The 24,392-nt window shown below is 36.1% G+C and overlaps 1 protein-coding gene across 5 annotated transcripts in view; it reads right to left on the reverse strand.

Moving 5' to 3' along the window:
• Positions 1–24,392, reverse strand: part of ACBD6 (acyl-CoA binding domain containing 6) — a 230,215-nt gene that overhangs the window by 155,294 nt on the left and 50,529 nt on the right. For 4 of the 5 annotated variants that reach the window (XR_010941233.1, XM_067728808.1, XM_067728809.1 and 1 more), the window contains exon 4: positions 3,352–3,434. The exons of the other annotated variant lie outside the window; for it this stretch is intronic. Coding sequence is in view for 3 of the 4 variants with exons in the window: in XM_067728808.1 (XP_067584909.1) it covers positions 3,352–3,434 (83 nt within the window). In the remaining variant the exon portion in view is untranslated. The remainder of the gene's footprint in view (positions 1–3,351; positions 3,435–24,392) is intronic. 5 annotated transcript variants of the gene reach the window in all.

Here is a 24,392-nt window from a genome sequence, read left to right on the forward strand (position 1 = left end):
GTTTTCTCTTCGAAAAATAAAACACCAGATATTAAATTTCACCAAAGTACAAGCAAAATTTGATTATACAAACTTCAACAAATAGCCTGTTTTCACTGTTGTAACTGCATTCTTATACTTAAGAAACAATAGGGGCTATATCTGGTCCTTCACTGGAATAAACGAACATTTCATTATACAATAACTTTTATCATGATCTAGTTTGTTACACTGGAATTGTTACAGAATGAATTCTCTAATATAAGAATATGACTAGTTGCTGTGATTTCTGATCTACTGTAGTAGTAACAAAACTACAGTTTGTAACTGAAAGGCTTTCCGTGGCTCTCTCACGTTCACGTTCCTTACTGTTTCATATCTTAACAATATGTTCCAGAATACAATGATTTAGATCCTATCATAAGAAGACTAATACTTGGATGACTTAATGAAATAAGGCCAAGACTAACCAGTTTTGCCAATAGCAGAGGTTCATATTTCACTCAACCAATAAGGTTTATTAAACATACTCAAATGTAGATGCCAAAAACACCAAAAACATACTATTCAAAAGTGAAGAAGCAGGCTTCCCTGGTGGCGCAGTGGTTGAGGGTCCACCTGCCGAGGCAGGGGACACGGGTTCGTGCCCCGGTCTGGGAAGATCCCACATGCCGCAGAGCGGCTGGGCCCGTGAGCCATGGCCGCTGAGCCTGCACGTCCGGAGCCTGTGCTCCGCAACAGGAGAGGCCACAACAGTGAGAGGCCCGCATACCACACACACACAAAAAAAGTGAAGAAGCTGAGAAGCACAAATATCCACGATATTTCATCTCATCATAGGTTCATAATAAACGTGTGTTGAGTTGAATTAAAATCTCTACTTTATGAAGACAAAGCTATATTATTTTGTCACTTTTCTCAAGATCAAAATTCTAAATATTGATTTAAATTTGAGTCACTTCTTTAGGAATTGGGTAGAGGATAAGCAGGTAGGTTAACTTTTCCAGTTTAGTTTAACTCTTAGGAATACTCCAATTACCCAGATATCTACTATCACATCAATAGGAGTACATTTGATTTGCTTTCTGTTCTGCAGAGCTACTGTGATCAGTCACGTCACTGGATATTACAAAAGAAACTGTATTCAACGTGTCATTTTGAAAAATACTAGAGTCGAGGAGCCCTTAAGGAAATCAGTACACAAAATAAAGATCACTATTTATAGATAAGTGATTGATATTATTAGAAAGTTAAGTATAGTGATTTTAAAAAAGCAAAGTTAAGAAACTATCTCCATTTAATTATCTAACTAGGAAAGTGGTCTATACATTTCTTTAGGAAAAGAGGTGAGGATGGGCATGTCTGATTTATGATAGGGCCACTAGGCTAACTGTGTGAGCCAGTCACTAAACTTTCAGCCCCTTGGGGGAAGCAGCTGTGGATACCTCCCAAGCTCTGGGCATTTTTACTAGGTACCTACTAAGTTCTGGGAACTTCCCCAGATACTGAGAATACACAGATGGATAAAATACTACCCTTGCTCTCCAAAAACTAACAGTTTAGCAGAAAGGACAAATTTTTAAAAATTATAATCCAATGTAGCATAATGTCACAGATGCTATAACAAAAGTGTGAATGAAAGACTATGGGGGGCTTCCCTGGTGGCACAGTAGTTCAGAGTCCACCTGCCGATGCAGGGGACACGGGTTCGTGCCCCGGTCCAGGAAGATCCCACATGCCGCGGAGCAGCTGGTTCTGTGAGCCATGCCCGCTGAGCCTGCGCATCCAGAGCCTGTGCTCCTCAACGGAAGAGGCCACAACAGTGAGAGGCCCGCGTACCGCAAAAAAAAAAAAAAAAAAAGACTATGGGAACACAGAGAAGGAATGACTAATTTCCCCTCCTAGAAAAATGACTCTAAGGGTTTACTGACTTGATTTGAACATTTAATAAACTTTGATTAATACGGTTAAGGTTCTAATATCCCATTTTTTAGAAGCTCTAAGTAGAGAATATTTACAAATTAAGAACCCCCCAAACATGTTCTGATTCTATAAGGGTTAAGGGGAAGGGGGAGTTAAACTCTGAAAATGTTTTTTAAACTGTTCTTCCTCAAAACTACATGGGCTTCTCAGAGCTTTCAGGGTACCTCAAGGGATCAGGGTGGCAAATGTACTCCAGGCCAGCAGCATTCTTAAAGGGTATCTTCACCCCCCTCAAATCTCCATCAGTCTTCCACTATATGACCCCAAGTAGACATTTAATCTTAGTAAAAAATGATGTGCTTGCTATGCAAATAGATTCAAGACAGGGCCCTTAGTATTAGCTGGTCATTAACTAGAAACTATGAGCATTTGAAGTTTTTGATTCATAGGGGTATCAATAGCTTTCCTTCTAGAATGCTACCTGGGAGTTCTCATCACTAATTATTTATGTGGTGAATAATGTCAGCAACTCTTTTGCAAGAGTGAAGCATAAAATTTTGGTACAATTTCCTCTTCATTCTATGAAGATAGATATTTCCCTTCAATTTAGGTGAACTTAATTTTCCACTTGAAAATTAGAGCTCATTTATTTCATGTTAATAAGTAAGAAAAGTAAAGCTCAGGTGACGCAGAAGGGTAAGAGCATCAGAAGTTCCTATTTCTTGTTTTTGCTTGTAAAGTAACCATCTTAGAAGAATGTGTCACATGGCTTTAAAGCAGGATAGAATCCTTTTTCTGATTTACACAGTGTGTAAAGAAAACAATAATCCAAGAAATTTCATACATAACATACAAAATTTAAGGACCTTTGTTAAATAATGCAAAATGACCTTTAAAAATTTTTTAATTTTGTTAAAAATACATGACATAAAATTTATCATCTTAACCATCTCTAAGTGTCCGGTTTGGTAGTATTAAGTATATTCACATTGTTGTGCAACCAGTCTCCAGAACTTTTTCATCTTGTAAAGCTGAAATGATTTTTAACTTGTAGCTAGAATAAATAAACTACAGAAATTAAAATATTTAAAAGAAATGATATTTTGAGGAAAACTAATGAGAACAACAACAAAAATCCATAGCTTTAGATTGAGACACAAAACCTTGCCCTACCAACTACTTACGTGGGAGAAAGGTTATTACTTGGCACTGATTCAGATACTTATAGATTTTAAAGATTATACACATAAAAATTTATTTCCTGCCATTTATTATCCTCCTAGAGATACCACCAAATCGGTTTCATGTTAAGAAAAAGTTCTTCAAATGAAAGTTTTGGGTATTAAATAAATAAATAAATTTATAAACACACACACAATGTATACATACACACACATACTATACATATATGTATATACCCCTATTGTTGAAGACCAAAAAAGAATTTACCTGATGATTTCTTCGTGATACAGAGAACTAACAACTGGCCCACCAAAACCAGTATTTGCTTCTTTTCCTTTCTTCTCTGGTGACTGTAGTTGGGGCGGGGGGGGGGGGGGGGGGATTGGTGGAAAAAAGACACATGGATTAAAGCAGTGTGCATTTAAACCGGTTACAAAATACTACTCTGTTAAGGAACACTAATATTTGATGATCCACCATTTCTCTAAGGCCCTAGTGACAATTTTAGGATGGCATCAGGAAGGCAAGAGGACTCTCAGGTCATCACAGCAGCAGAATGAATACCCTCTATCAAGCTAAGGTTATTCCACTACTGTCTTCTGGAGCCACCTAAGAGCCATTCCCCTAGCTGATTATGTTAGCTATGTTCACTGTGGAAAACAGAGACATTCAGTGTGGAAAAATGAAAACAAAATATGAAATATAAATACCAGACCTGAATGTGATCAGGAAAATCATATCTAGGTTAACAAAATTAAAGTTCCCAAATAAGCAACTAAATTGTAATAAAACTTAAAATTTAATCATAAAAAAATAAAGAAAATATTTTTAGGTGGCAAGAAGGAAGGATGAGAAGGTAGAAGGGAGATAGGAAAGAGGTTGAGGTCTAAAATAAAAGAAAAAAAGCAAACGTATGGAAACGCTTTCCAAAATCAAGTATTCAGTAGGCTCTGTCCCTCTATGTTCTCAAAAAGCACAAGGTTAAGATTAAATTTAAAAATAAGATTCTTCCAAAACATGTATGTAGAAGCAGTAAACCTGGATATTACTGTTGTCTGAAAGATCAAATTGCAACCTGTGCAAAAGCCCACATCTCTTGCAATATTGACAGTTTTTAGGTCAGGATACCCTACAAAAATAAAAACTCTGATTCTGAACATAAGTATTATCTTAGAGTCAAAATTACTTTTATTATTTAATTTGACTGCAAAAATAATTAGTTTCACTTCAGAAAAATATAGACAGTTCCCCTATACGTGTTTTTTTTTCTTACTTTAAAGAAGGGGTTTTGCTTTATTGTTACTTTTTTTGTTTGTTTCTTTTGATCTGTGAACCACTGGGCTGAGGAAAAGATCCTTTAGGCAACATATTCTGTCAGTTCGTAACACCATTAGAGGAACTAAAGTTTCAAAAAATGGTGCAGATTTTTGAGGTGAAGTCGGTTATCAATTTATGGCAGAAACAAAGGTATAATGTCATAAACAACAACTACCATCATGATTAAATAATAAAGTATACAAAGTACAATAGCCTGATGTTGGCAAAAAAGAAGCACAAAGTAAATGCAAGTTCCCTCTCTCCTCTGAGGACCAAGTCTTAGAGCATAAATGCTGCAAAGAATTTTCAGGATACAGAATGTTTTCCCTTATACTAAAAAAGCACAATCCAAAGGGAGAACTTACTTTATTTAATCCGATTACATTCTGAATACATACTCCATTAGTAGGATAAAGTTGAAACATACTTGCTGCCCAAGAGATGCTTGCTAAATGAATAACAAAATTGGAAGTGAAAAAACTGGATACCAAAGGAAAAAAAGAGGGAGAGAGAATCAAGTATAGAGTGTCAAGCACAGTTTCCTGAAAAAGAACTGACTCCAATAAGATAACATAGCAGAAAATCTAGGTGACCTTAGATTTGCAATTACTTTTTAGAAACAACACCAAAACCATGATCCATGAAAGAAAAAAACTGATGTTAGTGTTTATTAAAATTAAAAATGTCTGCTCTGTGAAAGACACCATTAAGAAAATGAAATGACAAACCACAAACTGGGAAAAAAACCTTTGCAAACACAAATCTATTAAATGACTAGTATTCAAAATATATCTTAAAAGACTCTTAAAACTCAACAATAAGAAAACAAATAGAAAATTACAGGCCAATATTGATGGTGAACATAGATGTAAAACTCCTCAAGAAAATATTAGCAAATCAAATTCAACAAAACATTAAAAGGATTAAACACCATGATCAAGTAGGATTTATCCTAGGAATGCAAAGATGGCTCAACACCCACAAATCAATCAATGTGATATATCACATTTACAAAATTAAGGACAAGATCATACGATCATCTCAACAGATGCAGAAAAAGCATTTGATAAAATTCAGTATCTGTTCATGATAAAAACTCTGAACAAAGCGGGAACACAGGGAATGTACCTCACCATAATAAAGGCCATATATGACAAGCCCACAACTAACATCATACTCAACAGTAAAAAGCTGAAAGCTTTACCTCCAAGATCAGGAACAAGACAAGGATGCCCATTCTTACCACTTTTATTCAACAATGTATTCGAAGTCCTAGCCACAGCAATTAAGCAAGAAAAAGAAATAAAGGCACCCAAATTAGAAAGGAAGAAGTAAAATTATCTCCTTTCATAGACAACATGATCGTATACACAGACAACCCTAAAGACATACTCCCCCCCTCACCAATCAATCTGTTAGAGGTAACAAATGATTCCAGAAAAGTTACAGGATACAAAATTAACATACCAAAATCATGTCATGTCTGAGGGAGACAGAAGATAAAAAGGTTTTCTAATATTAAAAAGTGATGAGTGCTATAGAAAAAAAATTAGTGTAGGGAAGAGGGTTGGAATTTTAAATAAGATGGTCTGGGAGGGCCTGAGAAGGTCATTTGAATAAAGACATAAAGGAAGTAAACAAGTGAGTCCTGCACATATCTGGGGGAAATTGTCCCATGAATAGGAAACAGCCATTGCAAAGGCCCTGTGGTGAGGGTATCCTTAGAATGTTAGAGAACTGAGGTGTTCATGTCTTTTGCCTGAAAGCAATTAATGTATTTTAGGGGGCAAGACTAGAAGCAAAAACACATGGTTGTTCACAAGACAATCATAGTTTCTATCAGTGTCATTCACTGAAACCCTTAACATGAAGTAGGCAATTCAGAATAGATACCTGTAGTTTGCTTGGTAATTATTTGCTGTGAAAATACATACTACTAATTAGGAGTTATATGGTATTGGAAAGGGATGAGTATATTTCTTTCACTTAGTTAACAGCCTTTATTTTTTAGAGTAGTTTTAAGTTTAAAGAAAAATGAGCAGAAGGTACAGAGTGTTCCCATATACCCCTCTCCTCAATTTTCCCCTATTATTAACATCTTGCGTTAGTGTGGTACATTTGTTACAATAGATGGGCCAATATTAATGGATTGTTATTAGTTAAAATCCAGTTTGCATTAGGGTTCATCTTTTGTGTTGCATATGGGTTTTGACAAGTGTATATAATAACATGTGTCCACATTACAATATCATTCAGAATAGTTTCACTGCCCTAAAATTCCTATGCTCCAGTTATTCATCCCTCTCTCCCTCTGAAGCCCTGGCAACTACTGATCTTTTTACTGTCCTCATAGTTTTACCTTTTCCAGAACATCACACAGTTGGAATCATACAGTATGTAATCTTTCTTTCACTTAGCAATATGCATTTTAAGTTCCTTCATGTCTTTTCATGGTTTGACAGCCCATTTCTTTAGGAAAAAAAACAAAACTCTTACGTTTTTTGGGGAAAAAACCCCATAAAACTTACCATCTTAACCATTTTTATGTGTAAAGTTCAGTAGTGTTAACTATATTCTACTTCCCCTGTATCAAAACAAAAAATTTTTCTCCCATCTTCACCATAAGAATGTGGTGGGCCCTGGGGGTCAAAACCCATGAAAGCAGGGGGCCTTCCTAAGGCTGAGCCCCTGGAAGCTTTTAGCTCTTGAGCTAGTCCACACTCACCCTGCAGCAATTCATCAATTACCATTTAAGTGTTCCTATCAGTTCACTGGTTCAAACAGCTTTTGTTCCCAATAAGCAGATCTTGAGTGTGATTCTATGTGTTCACCTGTCACCATTTGGGGAGTGGCAGTTTGCCCTGTGAACTCAAATCTCAGATTAATCTAAGAATAGTCCATGATTTTCAGTTTGGTCAGATTTTTGCTGTTGCTGAAGACAGGAGAGATGATTTCCAAGTTCTTTACATGTCAGAGCTGAAACTGGAAGTTCAATTGCCTTTTGAAGACATTTTAAAATGAAAAAAAAAAAAAAGCTTATATTTACCCACATATTTGTCACTTCCAGTTGTCTTCATTCCTTTAAGCAGGTCTAAATTTCCATCTTATACACTTTTCCTTTTGCCTGAAGTTCCTTTAACATTTATTGTAGTGCATGTCAGTCAGCAACGAATTATCTCTGCTTTTGTCTGAAAAATCTTTATTTTACCCTTACTTTTTTTTTTGCATTGACATGATATTCACATAATATAAAATAAGCCATCTAAAAATATACAATTAGCACAGGAAACTCTACTCTGTGCTCTTTGGTGACCTAAATGGGAAGGAAATGCAAAAAAGAGGAGATATATGTATACATATGGCTGATTCACTTTGCTGTACAGCAGAAAATGACACAGCAGTGTAAATCAACTCTACTCCAATTAAAAAAAAATTTAAAAAAAAGACAAAATAAACATAGTTTCCCCCTTTTAAAAAACAAAATATATATATACAATTGAGTGGCATTCAGTACACTGACAGTGTTGTACAACCACCAGCTCTATTTAGTTTCAAAACATTTCCATCATCCCAAAACAAATCCTTGAGCCCATTAAGCAATCACTCTCATTCCTCTTCCTCCTAACTCTAGCAACCATCAATCAGCTTTCTGTCTCTATGGATTCACCCATTCTGGATACTTCATATAAATGGAATCACACGATATGTGATCATACGTGAGCATGTATCAGTACTTCATTCCTTCCTATGATTAATACTCTAGCGTATATATATATATACACATACTCTATATTATATATCCATTTATCAGTTGATGGACATTTGGATTGTTTGTACCTTTTGACTATTATTGTGCTATGAACATTTGTGTACAGCTATTTGAGTACCTGTTTTTAATTCTTTTGGGTATATATACCTAGGAGAAGAATTGCAGGGTCATATGGTAATTCTATGTGTAACTTTTGGAAGAACCACCAAACTATTTTCCACAGCACCTGCACCATTTTACATTCCCACCAACAATGTAAGATGGTTCCCACTTCTCCACATCCTTGCCAACGCTTGTTATTATCTGTCTTTTTTATTATAGTCATTTTAGTGTGTGTGAAGTAATACCTCCCTGTGGTTTTGATTTGCATTTCCCTAATAACTAATACTTCATGTGATTGTGGGTCATTCTCTTTGGAGGAATGTCTATATTCAACCCAGTTATTAGTTATCTTTTATGAGTTATTCATATATTCTGGATACTAGATCTTTATCAGATATGATTTGCAAATATTTCCTCCCTTTCTGTAAAATGTCTTTTTACTTTTTTGGATAGCAGAAAAGTTTTAGCGTTGATGCAGTCCTGTTTACCATCTTTTCTTTGGTTGCCTGTGTTTTTGCTGTCATATCTAAGAATCCATGGCCAAATCAAAAATCACTGAGATAAGTACATATTTACTTCAGTCAATATAGTTCTCATTCATATTTTTTTAGGTCGTTGATCCCTTTTGAGTGAATTTTTGTATATAGTGTGATATAAGAATGCACCTTCATTCTGTTGTATGTGGATATCCAGTTGTCCCAGCATCATTTGTTTAAGAGATTCTTCTTCTCCACTGAATGGTCTTGGCATCTTCATCAAAAATCAACTGACCATAAATGTGAGGGTTTATTTCTGGACTCAGTTCTATTCCACTGGTCCATGTGCCTATCTTTGTGCCAGTACAACACTGTTCTAATTACTGTTATTTTGTAGTAAGTTTTGAAATTGCAGGTGTGAATTCTCCAATTTTGTTCTTTTTCAATATTGTTTTGATTATTTGGGTCCCTTTATAATTCCATATATATCTGAGGATCAGCTTTTCCATTTCTGCAAAAATGTTAGTTGGAATTTTGATAGACTGCATTGAATCTGTAGGTCACTTTAGGTAGTACTGCCATCTTAACAATATAAAACCTTTCTATCTATGAACATGGGATGTCTTTCCATTTTTCTAGGTCTTCCTTGTCTCAGCAATGGTTTATGGTTTTCAGTGTAAAATCTTTCGCCTCCTTTTAAAACTATTCCTGGGTATTTTATTATTTTGTATGCTACTGTAAATGGAATAGTTTCCTTAGTTTCCATTTTGGGGTGTTCACTGATGGTGTATATTAACCCAACAGATTTTTGCATGTTGATCTTGTATCTTGCAAATTTGCTGAATGTTTATTAACTCCAGTAGTTTTGGGTGTTTTTTTTGCATTTTCTGTATTTAGGATGATGTTATCTGTGAACAGAGATAGTTTTACTTCTTTCTTTCCAATTTGGATGCTGTTTATTTTCTTTTTCTTGTCTAACTGCTCTGGCTAGAATTTATAGTACATGGTAAAAGAAAGCATCCTGTCTTATTCCTGATCTTAAGGGGAAAGCTTTCCATTTTTCAGCCTTGAGTATGTTACCTGTAAATTTTTGGTAAGCAAATCACCTTCATTTCTGAAAGCTATTTTAACTGGTATAGATTATAAGTTGATAGTTTTTTCCTTTGATGGTGCCCCTATTGATCTATTGAAGAAGTCTGCTGCAGTTCTTACATTTGTTCCTCTGTATCATTTTTTTTTTTGGTATGCATGCTTTTAAGAGTTTCTCTTTTTCACTGATTTTCAACAATTTGATTATGATGTGTCACGGTATCATTTTTATTTACGTTTCTCCTGCTTGACATTCATTGAGCTTCTTGTTCCATTGGTTATGGCAGTGATTCTCAACTAGGGGAGTCTTTTTTTTTTTTTTGCCCCTATCCTCCATTTGGTTGTCACAAGTGGTTGGTCTTATTGGCATCTAGTGAGTAAAGACCAGGGTTACTACTAAACATCCTACAATGCACAGGACAGCCCTCCACAGCAAAGAATTACCCAGCCCCAAATGTCAATAATGCAAAGGCTGAAAAAGTCTGGTTTATGGTTTCATCAAATGTTTAAAATTTTCAGCCATTATTTATTAAATTTTTTCTGTCTTCTCTCTTTTTCTCTTAAGGGATTCCAATTATATGTATATTTGTTCAGTCCTTTTATGCTCTGTGCTTCATTTTTGTTTCACCTGCTATATCTTCAAGTTCACTGATCTTTTTTTTCTTTTTTTTTTTTTGCGGTACATGGGCCTCTCACTGCTGTGACCTCTCCCATTGCGGAGCACAGGCTCTGGATGCACAGGCTCAGAGGCAATGGCTCACAGGCCCAGCCACTCTGCGGCACGTGGGATCCTCCCGGACCGGGGCATGAACCCGTGTCCCCTGCATCGGCAGGCAGACTCTCAACCACTGCGCCACCAGGGAAGCCCCACTGATCTTTTCTTATGCAATGTCTAATCTGCTGTTAATTCTTCCCAGTGTATTTTTCATTTCAGATGTTAACTCTCATCTCCACAAGTTCCATTTGGGTCTTTCTGTATCTTCTGTATCTCTCTCCATTGTGTTCATGTTTTCCTCTATTTTCTTGAATATATAGACTATATTTATAATAGCTGTTTTTCATCTTTATCATTTCTGTATCTGCTTTCACTGACAGGTTTTTCTCCTGGTTATGGATCATATTTTCCTGCTACTTTTGCATGCTTGAAAGACTTTTACTGTAAGCCAGATATTATAAATTTTACACTCTTGTTTGCTGGATTTTGTTGTGTTCCTTTAAATTATGTTAGACTTTGTTTGGGCATTAATTCAGTTACGTGGAATCAATTTGATCCTTTCAAGGCTCATTTTTAAGCTTTGTTAAGGCAGGGGCAGAGCAGCCTTTAATCTAGAGCTTAATTTAGCCCCAGTACTGAAGTTAAATCCTTCAGAGGCCTCTACCATATGCCCCATACACTACATTTTCTTTCCACTCTGACTAGTAGGAAATGAAAGAGTCTCAATCCTATGTCAACTCCACGAACTGTATGGCTTGCTGCTTTCTTGTATTTCATTCTCCAGCCTGTTAGTTTCCTCTCACACATACACAGATTAGTATTCCGCCAGAGAGACCCTTCTATAGATCTCTGGAACTCTCCCTTTGTATGCAAGAGCATCCTCTCTAGTATGCAGCCCTGTATATTCAGTCTGGCTCAAACTGACAAGGTGGCCAAGCTCTTTTGGATACCCCCTCCCTGAGCTGAAACTGCTTCCAGATAATAAGCTGAGAAAACTGTAGGGTTTACTTTGTTTCTCTTCTCTCATAGTTTCATACGATTTTCAGTGCATTGTCTGAAAATCATTATTTCAACTACTGTGTCTTGTTTTCTTCCTGTTTTAAATAAAAGGGTAAATCTTGTCCCTATTATACCACCATGCCCAAGAGCAGAAGTTCCAAAAACATTAATTTAAAAACCAGCATAATATTCCATGAAGTGATGTACCATAATTTACTTAACCATTATCTGACAACTGTCTATTTAGGTATTTTCAGTTTTTCATTCATAAACCAAGATATGATGAATACCTTTGTACATAAAGCATAATACAGTTTTAATTAAAATCTTCAGGGAAAAAACTGACTCTATAATTTAATTATAATGCATTCTAAGTATATTTCTTCCTAGGATTAATTCCTCTTTCTGCAGCAACTGCACAGGCATATTAGAATGCTGGTGACAATTTTGGGAAGGTGAGGTGGGAGATTATATCTGAGGCAAAAAAATTTTTTTTTAATAATCTGCCATTATCAGATTGAATTCAGAATAAAGGTGCCAAAGATGCATTAGTTTTGTTCTCCATCCACTTCATCTATAAGGGCCAAACTTTGGCTACTTTTACTCTCTTGATTTCCACTCCAATGAAATGCTTCTCATAGAGGTTTAAGAAGTTTATTTCATTTCTCTCTACTCAAAATCCATTAAGTTATTTTTATGTTGCATCAGCAGTTAAAGAAAGAGACTCCAATTTGGCAGCCAATAGGCTAAAACTTGCCAATTCTTATATTGCCTGAGACTATATTATGTGAGACACTGAAATGCTCCTTCACTCAAGGGGGAAAGGTAAGTTGTTGGCTGAATCTTTCTCACTTGATTCAGATTCTACCTTAGTCAGTTGCTGGGTTGGGTCAAGATGTAAAACCTTGTGAAACTTTCTATCTGAAAAATAACTGTTCCAAAGATTATCAGGCTAATATATGCAAGGAGGGAGTTTCTTGCTTCCATGTGCTACCTTTCTTGGCTTCTGCTTTATTGGTTTGTTTGCTTAATTTGTTTATAGGTTCAGCTATAGGAATTTGGGTAAATTAATCTCTCTGCCTCAGTTTCCTCATTTATAAAAATAAAAGTAATAGTACCTATCTCATATGGGTGTTTCCAAGATATAAAATATATATATGTAAAACCAACAGTGCCCAGCACAAAGTAGACACTATATAAGTGTTAGCTGATATATAATTATTATTATTAGTCACAATATGGCCACTTCTCCAAAGTGAAAATATCTCAGCAACACAGATGCAAGATATTTTGATGTGGTGACCAACAATATAGAACCACAAGTCTTTATCTGATAGTTTTAAACAAGTTAATTACCATCTATATATGTTTGTATTTATGCAGAGATGCACAAATAATTATTTTTATTCTGCTTAGTCTAGAAAATAATTAAGATAATCTATAATAAAATAATTATATAATAAAGCTACTGCTATAAAAATGGATACATCTGAAGTATCAAAAACAGGTGAGACAATTTAAAACTATCTGAGCTAATATTTCTCAATGTGAGGTCTATGCTGATTCTCCTGGTAAAACAACAAATCCCCAAACCAACCAACCAACGACACTGTCATTAAGTGGGGGGGGGGGGGGGGGGGCGGGGGAGGAAACTAGGACTTCAGGAGCATCTTCCATGTGCTTTACACTTTATATATATTATCCAATTCCAACTTCAAAACAATTCTATAAAATTGGCATTTTTACTGTGTCTCATGCAATCTAAGACATCACCAATTATAAAAAGTACCATTATTTTCTATAATGCTAAGAAAGACAACACAGCGAATTAAATATAGTACTCCAATTTTAAAACACATGATTTTTAAAATGTTAGAAACTGAATGTTTGCCTTATATTTGATAAAATATATCTCTATTTTACAGATTAGAAAACTGAAGATAAAGAAAAGTGAAATACCCAATGCCTCATAGTAAGTGCAGAACTGAGTCCCAACCCAAGATCTTCTGGTATCCAAAGACCATGCTCTTTCTATTAAACTACGCCACCTCTCCAAGCTATTTTAGAAACCATTATCAAATATTTACAAATATTCTGATTTAAAACCTGTTCTGTCTCAAGTGTACATTTAAAAGATTTTTAGGGGCTTCCCTGGTAGCGCAGTGGTTGAGAGTCCGCCTGCCGATGCAGGGGACGCGGGTTTGTGCCCTGGTCAATTTAATGCTGTTTTTAAATGCCTATCATGGACGATTACCTTCAGGTTATTATAACTTTCTAGAAATGTAACTGATCAAGATTTAAATGTTCTTTGCAAAATGATTCTGAATATAGTATTTATCATACTATGAAGAAATTGTAACTTCTTCTTAGATTTTAAGCACCAAAGAAAATCATAAAAAACTAACAGATTCAAGTACTTAAACTGGCACTTCTGTAATAATGTAGTAAAAAATAAATAAGATGGAACCGCATTTTAAGCAAATAAAACGAATGGCTAATATTTCTATAATATTCTAAGCAATATATCGAAATGATCTCATATGTAAGAAAAACATTAAGATTCAATGGGTAACAGACCATGGTTACGAGCAGGCAACAATTCGTATTTGAAGTGACACAGAGGTTTAGGATTTTATTCACGTACATACATAAATATCAATAATGTTATATCACTACTTGGAAAAAAGTTCAACATCCATAATCATTTAAGAAAATGCAGATTAAAACAACAACGAGCAACAGATTTTAAACTAATTCCATTAGGGTAACAAAATTATCCAACTTGGCAAAACGGTAGTGAAACAGGCACTATACTAAGTTAATGGCCCTAATGCTCTTGTAAAATGGTATTACTCTTTTGGAAAGCAATATTGCAATCCTACCAATACCCATGAAAATATTAGCACACTTTCATTATTTTAACCATTAATACAGCTTCTGGATATTATAAGAAAAAAGTACAATTCTGAATTATAGTAACTTTGTATAGGTTTCAACCATAATTCTTTTTCTGTTGCTCATTTTACGTGAAATTAATGTTTTTGAATTTTTAAGAGAGAAATGTGAATCAGGATATAGTTTTAGGTATGTAAGTCCCTTTTCTGTTATCTTCATGAAGTAATTAAAAATCTGGCCCCTAGGATACTTTCAAGATCACTTGGCTCTGGTCCCCTCTCCCAATTCTTATCTGGTTTCTTTTTCCTTTTGTCTTCATTGTCCTTGTCCTGCTTGACTTGTCCTGCAGATTCCTCTTAGTGTGAGGCTGTGTACTGGAAGGGAAGTTTTGGCTGCTTAATTTTGGAACTCTAGAGCTCCAGACAGCTCTAGAAAACCTTACCATGAGCCCCCTGTACTCTTCACCTGTGGGCAATTTTAGGCTTCTGCCATTCTCGGGTCAATTAGACTCCCTACTGTTTCCTTCTGCTTCGTCCTACAGAGATGCCAATGCTACACAAATCTTGGAGCTGTTGATAGTTTGTCCCTAGTTTCTCTGATTAACTAGGTTTTGTTACAGATATTGCACAAGTGCTTTTGGTTATGCTATCCTAGTTATTCTGTTAAGGATTCGGGAAAATTCAAAAACTATGCTATTACCACTGTCATCATCCCCGAATTCCAATAACTCTGAATGATTTTTGACAGAATGCATGAATGGGAATACACAAATGAATAGATTAGTATTGCTAAACTGTTTCCATTCCATTCTCTTTTCCATTACTTTTGCCTCCATTCAACCAACTATCTTAATAAAATGGATGATTTCATGAAAAAGAGGTGCAGAGACTGATAAGGCAAGACAAGTTTAGTGAATAAGGACTTTAAATTGGTAAAGGAGTGAACTACTCAGTTAACTCAAAGAAACAATTCCTATTCATTCCTCCTGGATGTTATTCTGCAACATCTGCGTGGGTCAGAGACAGTTACTTAAGATACTTTTTGATGACTGTCGGGGTTCTAAAATATACTCTGGGGAAATGCTACTTTATTTATCTTTCTATGCCCCATGTATTGCAGTCCTGAGATAAACCGTCTGTCTGTTTTTAGCTTATACTTAAATAAGATTAGCCTTACATAGGCAAGGAAATTTTTATTTTGAGCCCTTTCTTTCTATTCATCAACATCCTGTTTGATGAAACAAGAACAAATCCTTCTTTTTTTCAAGTGAAAAGCCAGAGGATCCAGTAAAAGTTAAGAATATATATCGATATTTATCCTCAGTAAGTTTCTTCTTGAGTGTTGTTTTTTTTTTTTTTGGCTGTGTTTGGTCTTCGTTGCTGTGCGCGGGCTTTCTCTAGTTGTGGCGAGTGGGGGCTACTCCTTGTTGCGGTGCGTGGGCTTCTCATTGCGTTGGTTTCTCTTGTTGTGGAGCACAGGCTCTAGGAGCGTGAGCTTCAGTAGTTGTGGCACGCAGGCTCAGTAGTTGTGGCTCATGAGCTCTAGAGCTCGGGCTCAGTAGTTGTGGCACACGGGCTTAGTTGTTCTGTGGCATGTGGGATCTTCCCAGACCAGGGCTCGAACCCGTGTCCCCTGCATTGGCAGGCGGATTCTTAACCACTGCGCCACCAGGGAAGTCCTTGAGTGATTTTTAATCCCCAAAAGAACACAGTAATTTAAGTTTCCATTTCAAGAAGCTACAAAAAGAACAAAAAATTAAATATAAAGAAATATAAAGATAAGGGGAAAAGCCAATGAAACAGAAAACAGATGTTCACTAGAGAAAAATAAGCAAAGCCAAAAACTGGTTTTGTGAAAAGATCAGAAAAATTTTAGCAAGAATGATGAAGAAAGAAGAGAAAAAAGACAAAAGACCAATATCAGGAATGAAAAGGGACATCACTACATATCTTAGAGAATCAAAAATTAATAAGTAAATCTTATGAACAACTTAAGCCAAATAAATTGGTTATTTGGAAAAAATGGACAAATTTCTCAAAAAAAATACAATTTACCAAAGCTGAGTGAATAAAAAGTGAAACATCTGAATAGTCCCATATCTATTAAAGAAATTGAATCTTTAATTAAAAACCTTACTGCAAAGAATACCGGATAGCTTCACTGTTACATTCATTCAATCACTTAGGTAAGAAATAATGCCAATCTTACAAAAATTTTTCTGGAAAATAGAAAAAGAGGGAACACTTCCCATTTCTTTTTATAAGATCAGAATAACTTTGACACTTATGCCTGGCAAGAATGATACAAAAAAAGGAAGATAATTGCTCTCATTAACATAAGTGAAAAAAATCCTTAAAAATACATTAACAACAGACTCACAGATACAGAGAACAGACTTGTGGTTGCCAAGGGGGAGGAGGGGTCGGGAAGGGAAGGGATGGATTGGGAGTTTGGGATTAGCAGATGAAAACTATTATACAGAGAATGGATAAACAACAAGGTCCTAATGTATAGCACAGGGAACTATATTCAGTATCTTGTAATAAACCATAACGGAAAAGAATTTTAAAAATAAAGTAGTTCACTCCTTTACCAATTTAAAGTCCAAATGTCACCCTTTTCAATACAGCTTACCCTTACCACCCTATTTAAAACTGTAACCCAATACCCCCTTCATTCTACACTCCTATCCTTGTCTTCCTGTGGTAGAATTTAAGCTCCACAAGGTGAAAGGTTTTTGTTCATTTCTGCTCAGTGATATATCCTAGGAACTTAGAACAGTGCCTGGCACATAGAAGGCACTTAATAAATATTTGCTGAATGCATGAATAAATGGTTAAGAAAAATAAGGCATAATTTCAAATAAGGTTGATTTTCACATGAGAGTGAATTTTAGTTAAGTATAAATTTTAGAATGACAGAGACTATTCAAATCCTACTCTACCAGTTATTAGCTGTGTAACTTCAGGATGAATTATTAACTTCCCTAAGCTTCAGTTTTCTTGTCTAGAAAATACAGATAACAATAGCGTCTGGGGCTTCCCTGGTGGTGCAGTGGTTGACAGTCCGCCTGCCGATGCAGGGGACACGGGTTCGTGCCCCAGTCCGGGAAGATCCCACATGGCGCGGAGCGGTTGGGCCCGTGAGCCATGGCCGCTGAGCCTGTGCGTCTGGAGCCTGTGCTCCACAACAGGAGAGGCCCGCGTACCACAAAAAAAAAAAATAATAATAATAATAATAGTGTCTGCTTTATAGGATTGTGGTGAGGACTAAATAGAATAACATATCTAAAGCACTTAGCATAGTGCATGGCTCATAGTAAGAGCTCAGCAAATACAGCTAATAATTTTTCTTTCCTGTCTTAAGCTTGCTTCAATGAAATAAATAAAGTTAATTTACAATATTATGTTAGTTTCAGGTGTACAGCAAAGTGATTCAGTTATATATATGTATATATTTTTTCAGATTCTTCTCCATTATAGGTTATTACGAGATATTGAATATAGCTCCCTGTGCTATAAAGAAAATCCTTGTTGTTTATCTATTTTAAACATAGTAGTGTGTATCTGATAATTCCATACTCCAAATTTATCCCTCCCCTCCTTTCTGTTTTGGTAACCATAAGTTTGTTTTCTATGTCTGGGACTCTGTTTTGTAAATAAATTCATTTGTATTAATTTGTCAGATTCCACATATAAGTAATATATAATATCTGCTTTCTCGCTCTGATTTACTTCACTTAGTATGATATTCTCTAGGTCCATCCATGTTGCTGCAAATGGCATTATTTCATTCTTTTTCGTGGATGAGTAATATTCCATTGTACATATGTACCACATCTTCTTTATCCATTAACCTGTTGATGAACACTTAGGTTGCTTCCATGTCTTGGCTATTGTAAATAGCGCTGTTATGAACACTGGGGTGCACATATCTTTTCGAATTAGAGTTTTCATCTTTTCTGAATATATGCCCAGTCGTGGGATTGCTGGATCATATGGTAGCTCTATTTTTAGTTATTTAAGGAACCTCCATACCGTTCTCCATAGTGGCTACACCAATTTTCATACCCACCCTTTTCTCCACACCCTCTCCAGCATTTATGCTAATAATTATTTTTATTATTATTGAGTATCTAACCAAAAGTCATGTATAAATGGATCAAAAATCTCCAGTTAAGTTTCTAGCAGCAAAGTCAGTCTCTGACCCTATCCGTATTATATACCACCTTCATCAATAGCTGACTTAAGGACTTGCCTGGTGGCGCAGTGGTAAAGAATCCGCATGCCAATGCAGGGAACACGGGTTCAATCCCTGGTCCAGGAAGATCCCACATGCCGCGGAGCAACTAAGCCCATGCACCACAACTACTGAAACCCACATGCCCTAGAGCCTGAGTGCCACAACTACTGAGCCCATGCGCCCCAACTACTGAAGCCCGTGCACTCTAGGGCCTGCACACCGCAACTACTGAGCCTGTGTGCTGCAACTACTGAAACCCATGAGCCTAGACCCTGTGCTCCGCAACAAGAGAAGCCGCCATAATGAGAAGCCTGCGCACCGCAACGAAGAGTAGCCCCCACTCGCCACGACTAGAGAAAGCCTGCATACAGCAACGAAGACCCAAGGCAGCCAAAAAAAAAAGTTGACTTGTGGTACAAAAAAGCATGCTAATCAAATTTCCTGATGACAGGGTCATCAAACCTAGATGACACATTCATGATCCAAAAGAATATCTTAATGTTGGAATAATATGATGAATCAAGTAAACGGAATTTAATATTGAGTACACATAAGGTAATGAACTTAGTACAGAACAAACATTACATAACAGAATGTGTGAAAAAGATTTGAGATTTTAGTTTCCTGAAAGTTAAAGAATTAACATTGTAATGTGGCTACCAAAAATGTTAAAGTAGTTTTAAGCTATATCCCTAAAAGTACAGTATTCAAATGAGAGAAAAGTTTTATTCTATAGTGGTCACACTATATCTCAAACAGTCTGTTCAATTCCAAAGCCAGACTATAAGAAAAGTTATTAGAAACTGAAACTTGTTCACAAAGAATGATTGGGATGGTGGTGGGACTTGATGGTGATGGGATAAAGAACAATTTTAGAAATTAGGAATATCTAGCCTGACGAAGAGGAGATTTAAAAGCTGTCTTAAAACAATGAAGGACTCTTATGAAGATGAAGAACTGGACTTATACGTAGGCCTAGAAAGCAAAAATAGAACAAATTTAAAAACAACAACAATAACAGTAACAGCAACAACAACAACAAAAAAAAAACAGTGTACCAGATTTTGGCCTATTATAGAAAGAAGCTTCTAATAATTAGAGTTGTTAAAAAAAATTGGGGTAACTTCTTCAGAAACAGTGTATTTCCATCATTAGTAGTCTTCTAATAGAATCTAAAAAACTGTATGTTGGAATAACTTGGAGAGAGAAAATTAGTCTAGACAACCACTAACATTCTTTCTAACAATAAGAGTACAGCCCTAAAATAAGAGAAGATAAATATAATAATAAAAAAGATAATACACAAATGGCCAATAAGCACATGAAAGGATGCTCAACATCATTAGCCATCAGGGAAATGCAAATCAAAACCACAATGAGATACAACTTCACACTTATTAGGATGCCTATAATCAAAAAGATAAAAAATAATGAGTACTGACAAGGATGTAGAGCAATCAGAACCCTCATATACTGTTGATGGGAATGCAACATGTTGCAGCCACTTTGGAGAAAAGTCTGGCAATTCGTCATACCCATGAGAAACGAAGACATACGTCCACACAAAAATCTGCACACGAGTGTTCTTACAATGTTATTCATAATAGCCAAAAAGTGGAAACAACCCAGATGTCCATCAACAAAAGAACAGATAGACAAAATGTGGTATATCCATACAATGGAATATTATTTGGCCATAAAAAGGAATGAAGTGTTGATACATGCTGCAATGGAATATTATTTGGCCATAAAAAGGAATGAAGTGCTGATACATGCTGCAACTTGGAAGAATCTTTGTTCTTCCATACTAAACTAAATGAAAGAAGCCAATCACAAAAGATCACATATGATTCTATCTATCTGAAATGTCCAGAATAGGCAAATCTATAGAGACATAAAGTAGATTACTGGTTGCTTAGGGCCGAAGGAAATTGCGAGGTTGAAACTGATGGCTAAAGGATATGGAGTTTCTTTTTGAGATGATGAAAATGTTCTAAAATTGATCATGGTGATGGTTGTACAACTTTGTGAATATGCTAAAAACCACTGAATCGAACACTTCAAATGGGTGAACTGTATAATGTATGAATTATGGTGTGTCTCAATTAAAAGAAAGGCACCCAAAAGAGCACAAAGTTTCAAGATAGTAGGTGAAGACATAAAAAATCCATACCCTGGATTTCCCTGATGGCACAGTGGTTGAGAGTCCACCTGCCAATGCAGGGGACACGGGTTCGTGCCCCAGTCTGGGACGATCCCATATGCCGCGGAGCGGCTGGGCCAGTGAGCCATGGCCGCTGAGCCTGCACGTCCGGAGTCTGTGCTCCGCAACGGGAGGGGCCACAGCAGTGCGAGGCCCGCGTACCGCAAAAAAAAAAAAAAAAAAAAAATCCATACCCTAACTAACCTTTAAGCTCATCACATTAATTTTCTTTTCTTTTTTTTTTAACATCTTTATTGGAGTATAATTGCTTTACAATGGTGCATTAGTTTCTGCTTTGTAACAAAGTGAATCAGCTATACATAAACATATACATATATATATCCCCATATCTCCTCCCTCTTGCATCTCCCTCCCACCCTCCCTATTCCACCCCTCTAGGTGGTCACAAAGCACCTAGCTGATCTCCCTATGCTATGTGGCTGCTTCCCACTAGCTTCACAATGATTAGTAAATGTAATGATAATCCTGTGAGGAAAATGATAAAATGTGCTTAGTAAATTATGTTTAAAGAAGCTAGAAAACATGATTATATTAGAAAAGGTTTTACCTAAAAATTTTAAAAGTTTAGCTATTTTAAAGAATATATCCGGTTAGCTGAAAAATTCACCCATGTGGAACAGTTCATCCCCAGATCTGAAATCAAGGAGGCATTACTATACAATAGGCAATCTCCAATCTAGAACCACTAGATTATGGTCTTATCCTATTACTACAATCACAAAAATCTAATTAATTCAAGACTGTGTAGAGCTTTAACCAGTATACATACTTTTAAAAAAGGAACACCAGTTTAGCATTATATTTCCTGAACTGTGGCCAATGTGGTGCCAATGCATAAAGGAAATGTATTCATAATTAACTGTTCAGAAATACAGTTACAATCAATGAACCTTCAAATCTTTTTTGTTATTCTTCTCTTATTACTGTCAGACTTAATCAGGTCAGTCTTCTAAAAAATAAAAAAGGCAATGTAGTTTTATAGTTTAAAATTTTCAAAGTAGATATAAGCAAAACCTTCAAAAAGTTTCAGAAACTCTCTTTGCATTTTCTAACTCTATACCAAGGCATGGCACAACTGCCCCCAGGGCAAGAAACCTGGGCAGACAGTAATTGTATTTGACAGCAGCAATTACATGCAAGGTTGGAGATTAGAAGACCATTAATGTGTGTGCAATAATTGCTCTGGTATTTTCTGTTACTACTGAGGGTCAGCCTGAAGAGACATGGTAAACTTTACCTTGGATGCATCTGATCCAGAAATTCTGCCCTAAGAAAGCGGGTGAAGAGTGAGCACAGTGGTTACAGTCACAGCAGGCATGCACAACATTCTTTTGATAAGAATGATACAGGAACAACTAATATGTAATTCTAAAAGATATTCCTGTATCTTTTATACCTATACCTTTCAACTAACTATGAAGAATATCAGAAAGACTCACACAGTGACTATGACTAAATGTTGATCTTTAGCAAGAGTCCAAATCAATTATCTTTCATAACATCACACTATAACAAAAGCTTTCCATATTTGGAAACTATATCAAACAGAGAGCCTTGAAAACCTGGAAACTCTGGAAACATCAGAAAAACAGCAGAAACAGCACACTTAACCTAAAAACAATAATAGGAAGCTGGTAGACTAAACACATAGCCTTGGTTCCCCTGCCCTCCATATAACGTACTGAAGCAACGCAACTAAAACAAATCTGGAAGAAATTATGGTATACCTAAAAGGAGAGGGTGCGGGACAAGAGATCCATAGGCCCAAAGGTTAGGATAGAAATTTACCATGGCATAAAAAGAAACGAAATTGAGCTATTTGTAATGAGGTGGATAGACCTAGAGTCTGTCATACAGAGTGAAGTAAGTCAGAAAGAGAAAAACAAATACTGTATGCTAACACATATATATGGAATTTAAGAAGAAAAAAAATGTCATGAAGAACCTAGGGGTAAGACAGGAATAAAGACACAGACCTACTAGAGAATGGACTTGAGGATATAGGGAGGGGGAAGGGTGAGCTGTGACAGGGCAAGAGAGGGTCACGGACATATACACACTAACAAACGTAAGGTAGATAGCTAGTGGGAAGCAGCCGCATGGCACAGGGATATGGGCTCAGTGCTATGTGACCGCCTGGGGGGGTGGGATAGGGAGGGTGGGAGGGAGGGAGACGCAAGAGGGAAGAGATATGGGAACATATGTATATGTATAGCTGATTCACTTTGTTATAAAGCAGAAACTAACACACCATTGTAAAACAATTATACCCCAATAAAGATGTTTAAAAAAAATAAAAAATAAAAAGGAAAAAAAAAAATTTACCATGGCAGTAAAACTAAACTTCAGGGGCCCAACCACCTGATAAAGATAAAAGAAAGATTCCCTTAGCAAGCAGAGAGGGATCACACCCACCACATGCTATATGGTCCTATACATGGTGAATCCTGTTTACTTTGGCAGTCCTAACCCAGCCTGGTAGACTAAATCTCTTCGTTTGAGAGGGACCTACCATTTCTCAGCATTCTCCTAAGAAAAGAAAGGTCTCTTTTACATCATCTCACCTTGTCTCAGTAGAGAAATCAGAGCTCATAGGTCTATTAGACTAGAAAAAAAATTTACATCTGCTTTGTTTGTTATTGCTCAAAAGACCTCGACGATCAGATCAGTGCTAAGGAAACCTAATATCAGTAGTCAGAGAAAAATTATAATCATTTAAGGAGGGGGAGAAGCTAAGATGAATCAGAATGAGTGGCTTCTTTTGAGGTAGGCAAAATTAATCGAAGGAACAGAAGAGAGCTTTCATACAATAAAATACAAGGACACAGACATACGTGAACACTAAAGGTATTATTCCATAAAAGTGTCCTGTACTACAAATATTAACTTTTTATCAATGTTGATAATGTACATGATAGTTTAATATATCTCTCCCATAGCATGGCTCAAAATAGCCCTTCAATGAATAAGCATGATTCCACAACTAAAACGTTTTCAAAAAGACAATGAAAAAAGACACCTAATCATTATAACCACCCTCAAAAAGCACACATGCCATATTATGAGGCATAATTTATGTTAATAAATATCCCCAACTTTTTTCAGTTCAACTCAATTCAACACTGTAAGTACTCTTAAGCACTTACTCTCTTATCACTGAAAGGTATACTAATTGAGGTAACTGCTGTCAAGACACTGAGTATTACCATGGATTTAGGCTATGCTGTCACATAAAACAAGGCAAGAAACAATATAAATCAAATAAGATCAAATATTAAAATGTACACTATAAACAATAAGTGTGATAAATTTATAGAAAGGGGGAAGTTAGTACGGACTGGACTTCATGGAGTAAACAGGAATTGATCAGAGATTAAAAAAAAACAAATACACAGAGGTAGAAACGGTTAAAAAAAAAAGCATGTCAGGAAAGAGCACAAGGAAAGAAAGGCATAATAACTTCACTGTATTTGAGGGACG

This window comes from Pseudorca crassidens, chromosome 2 (assembly GCF_039906515.1).
Source record: "Pseudorca crassidens isolate mPseCra1 chromosome 2, mPseCra1.hap1, whole genome shotgun sequence".
NCBI classification, from domain to species: Eukaryota; Metazoa; Chordata; class Mammalia; order Artiodactyla; family Delphinidae; genus Pseudorca; species Pseudorca crassidens.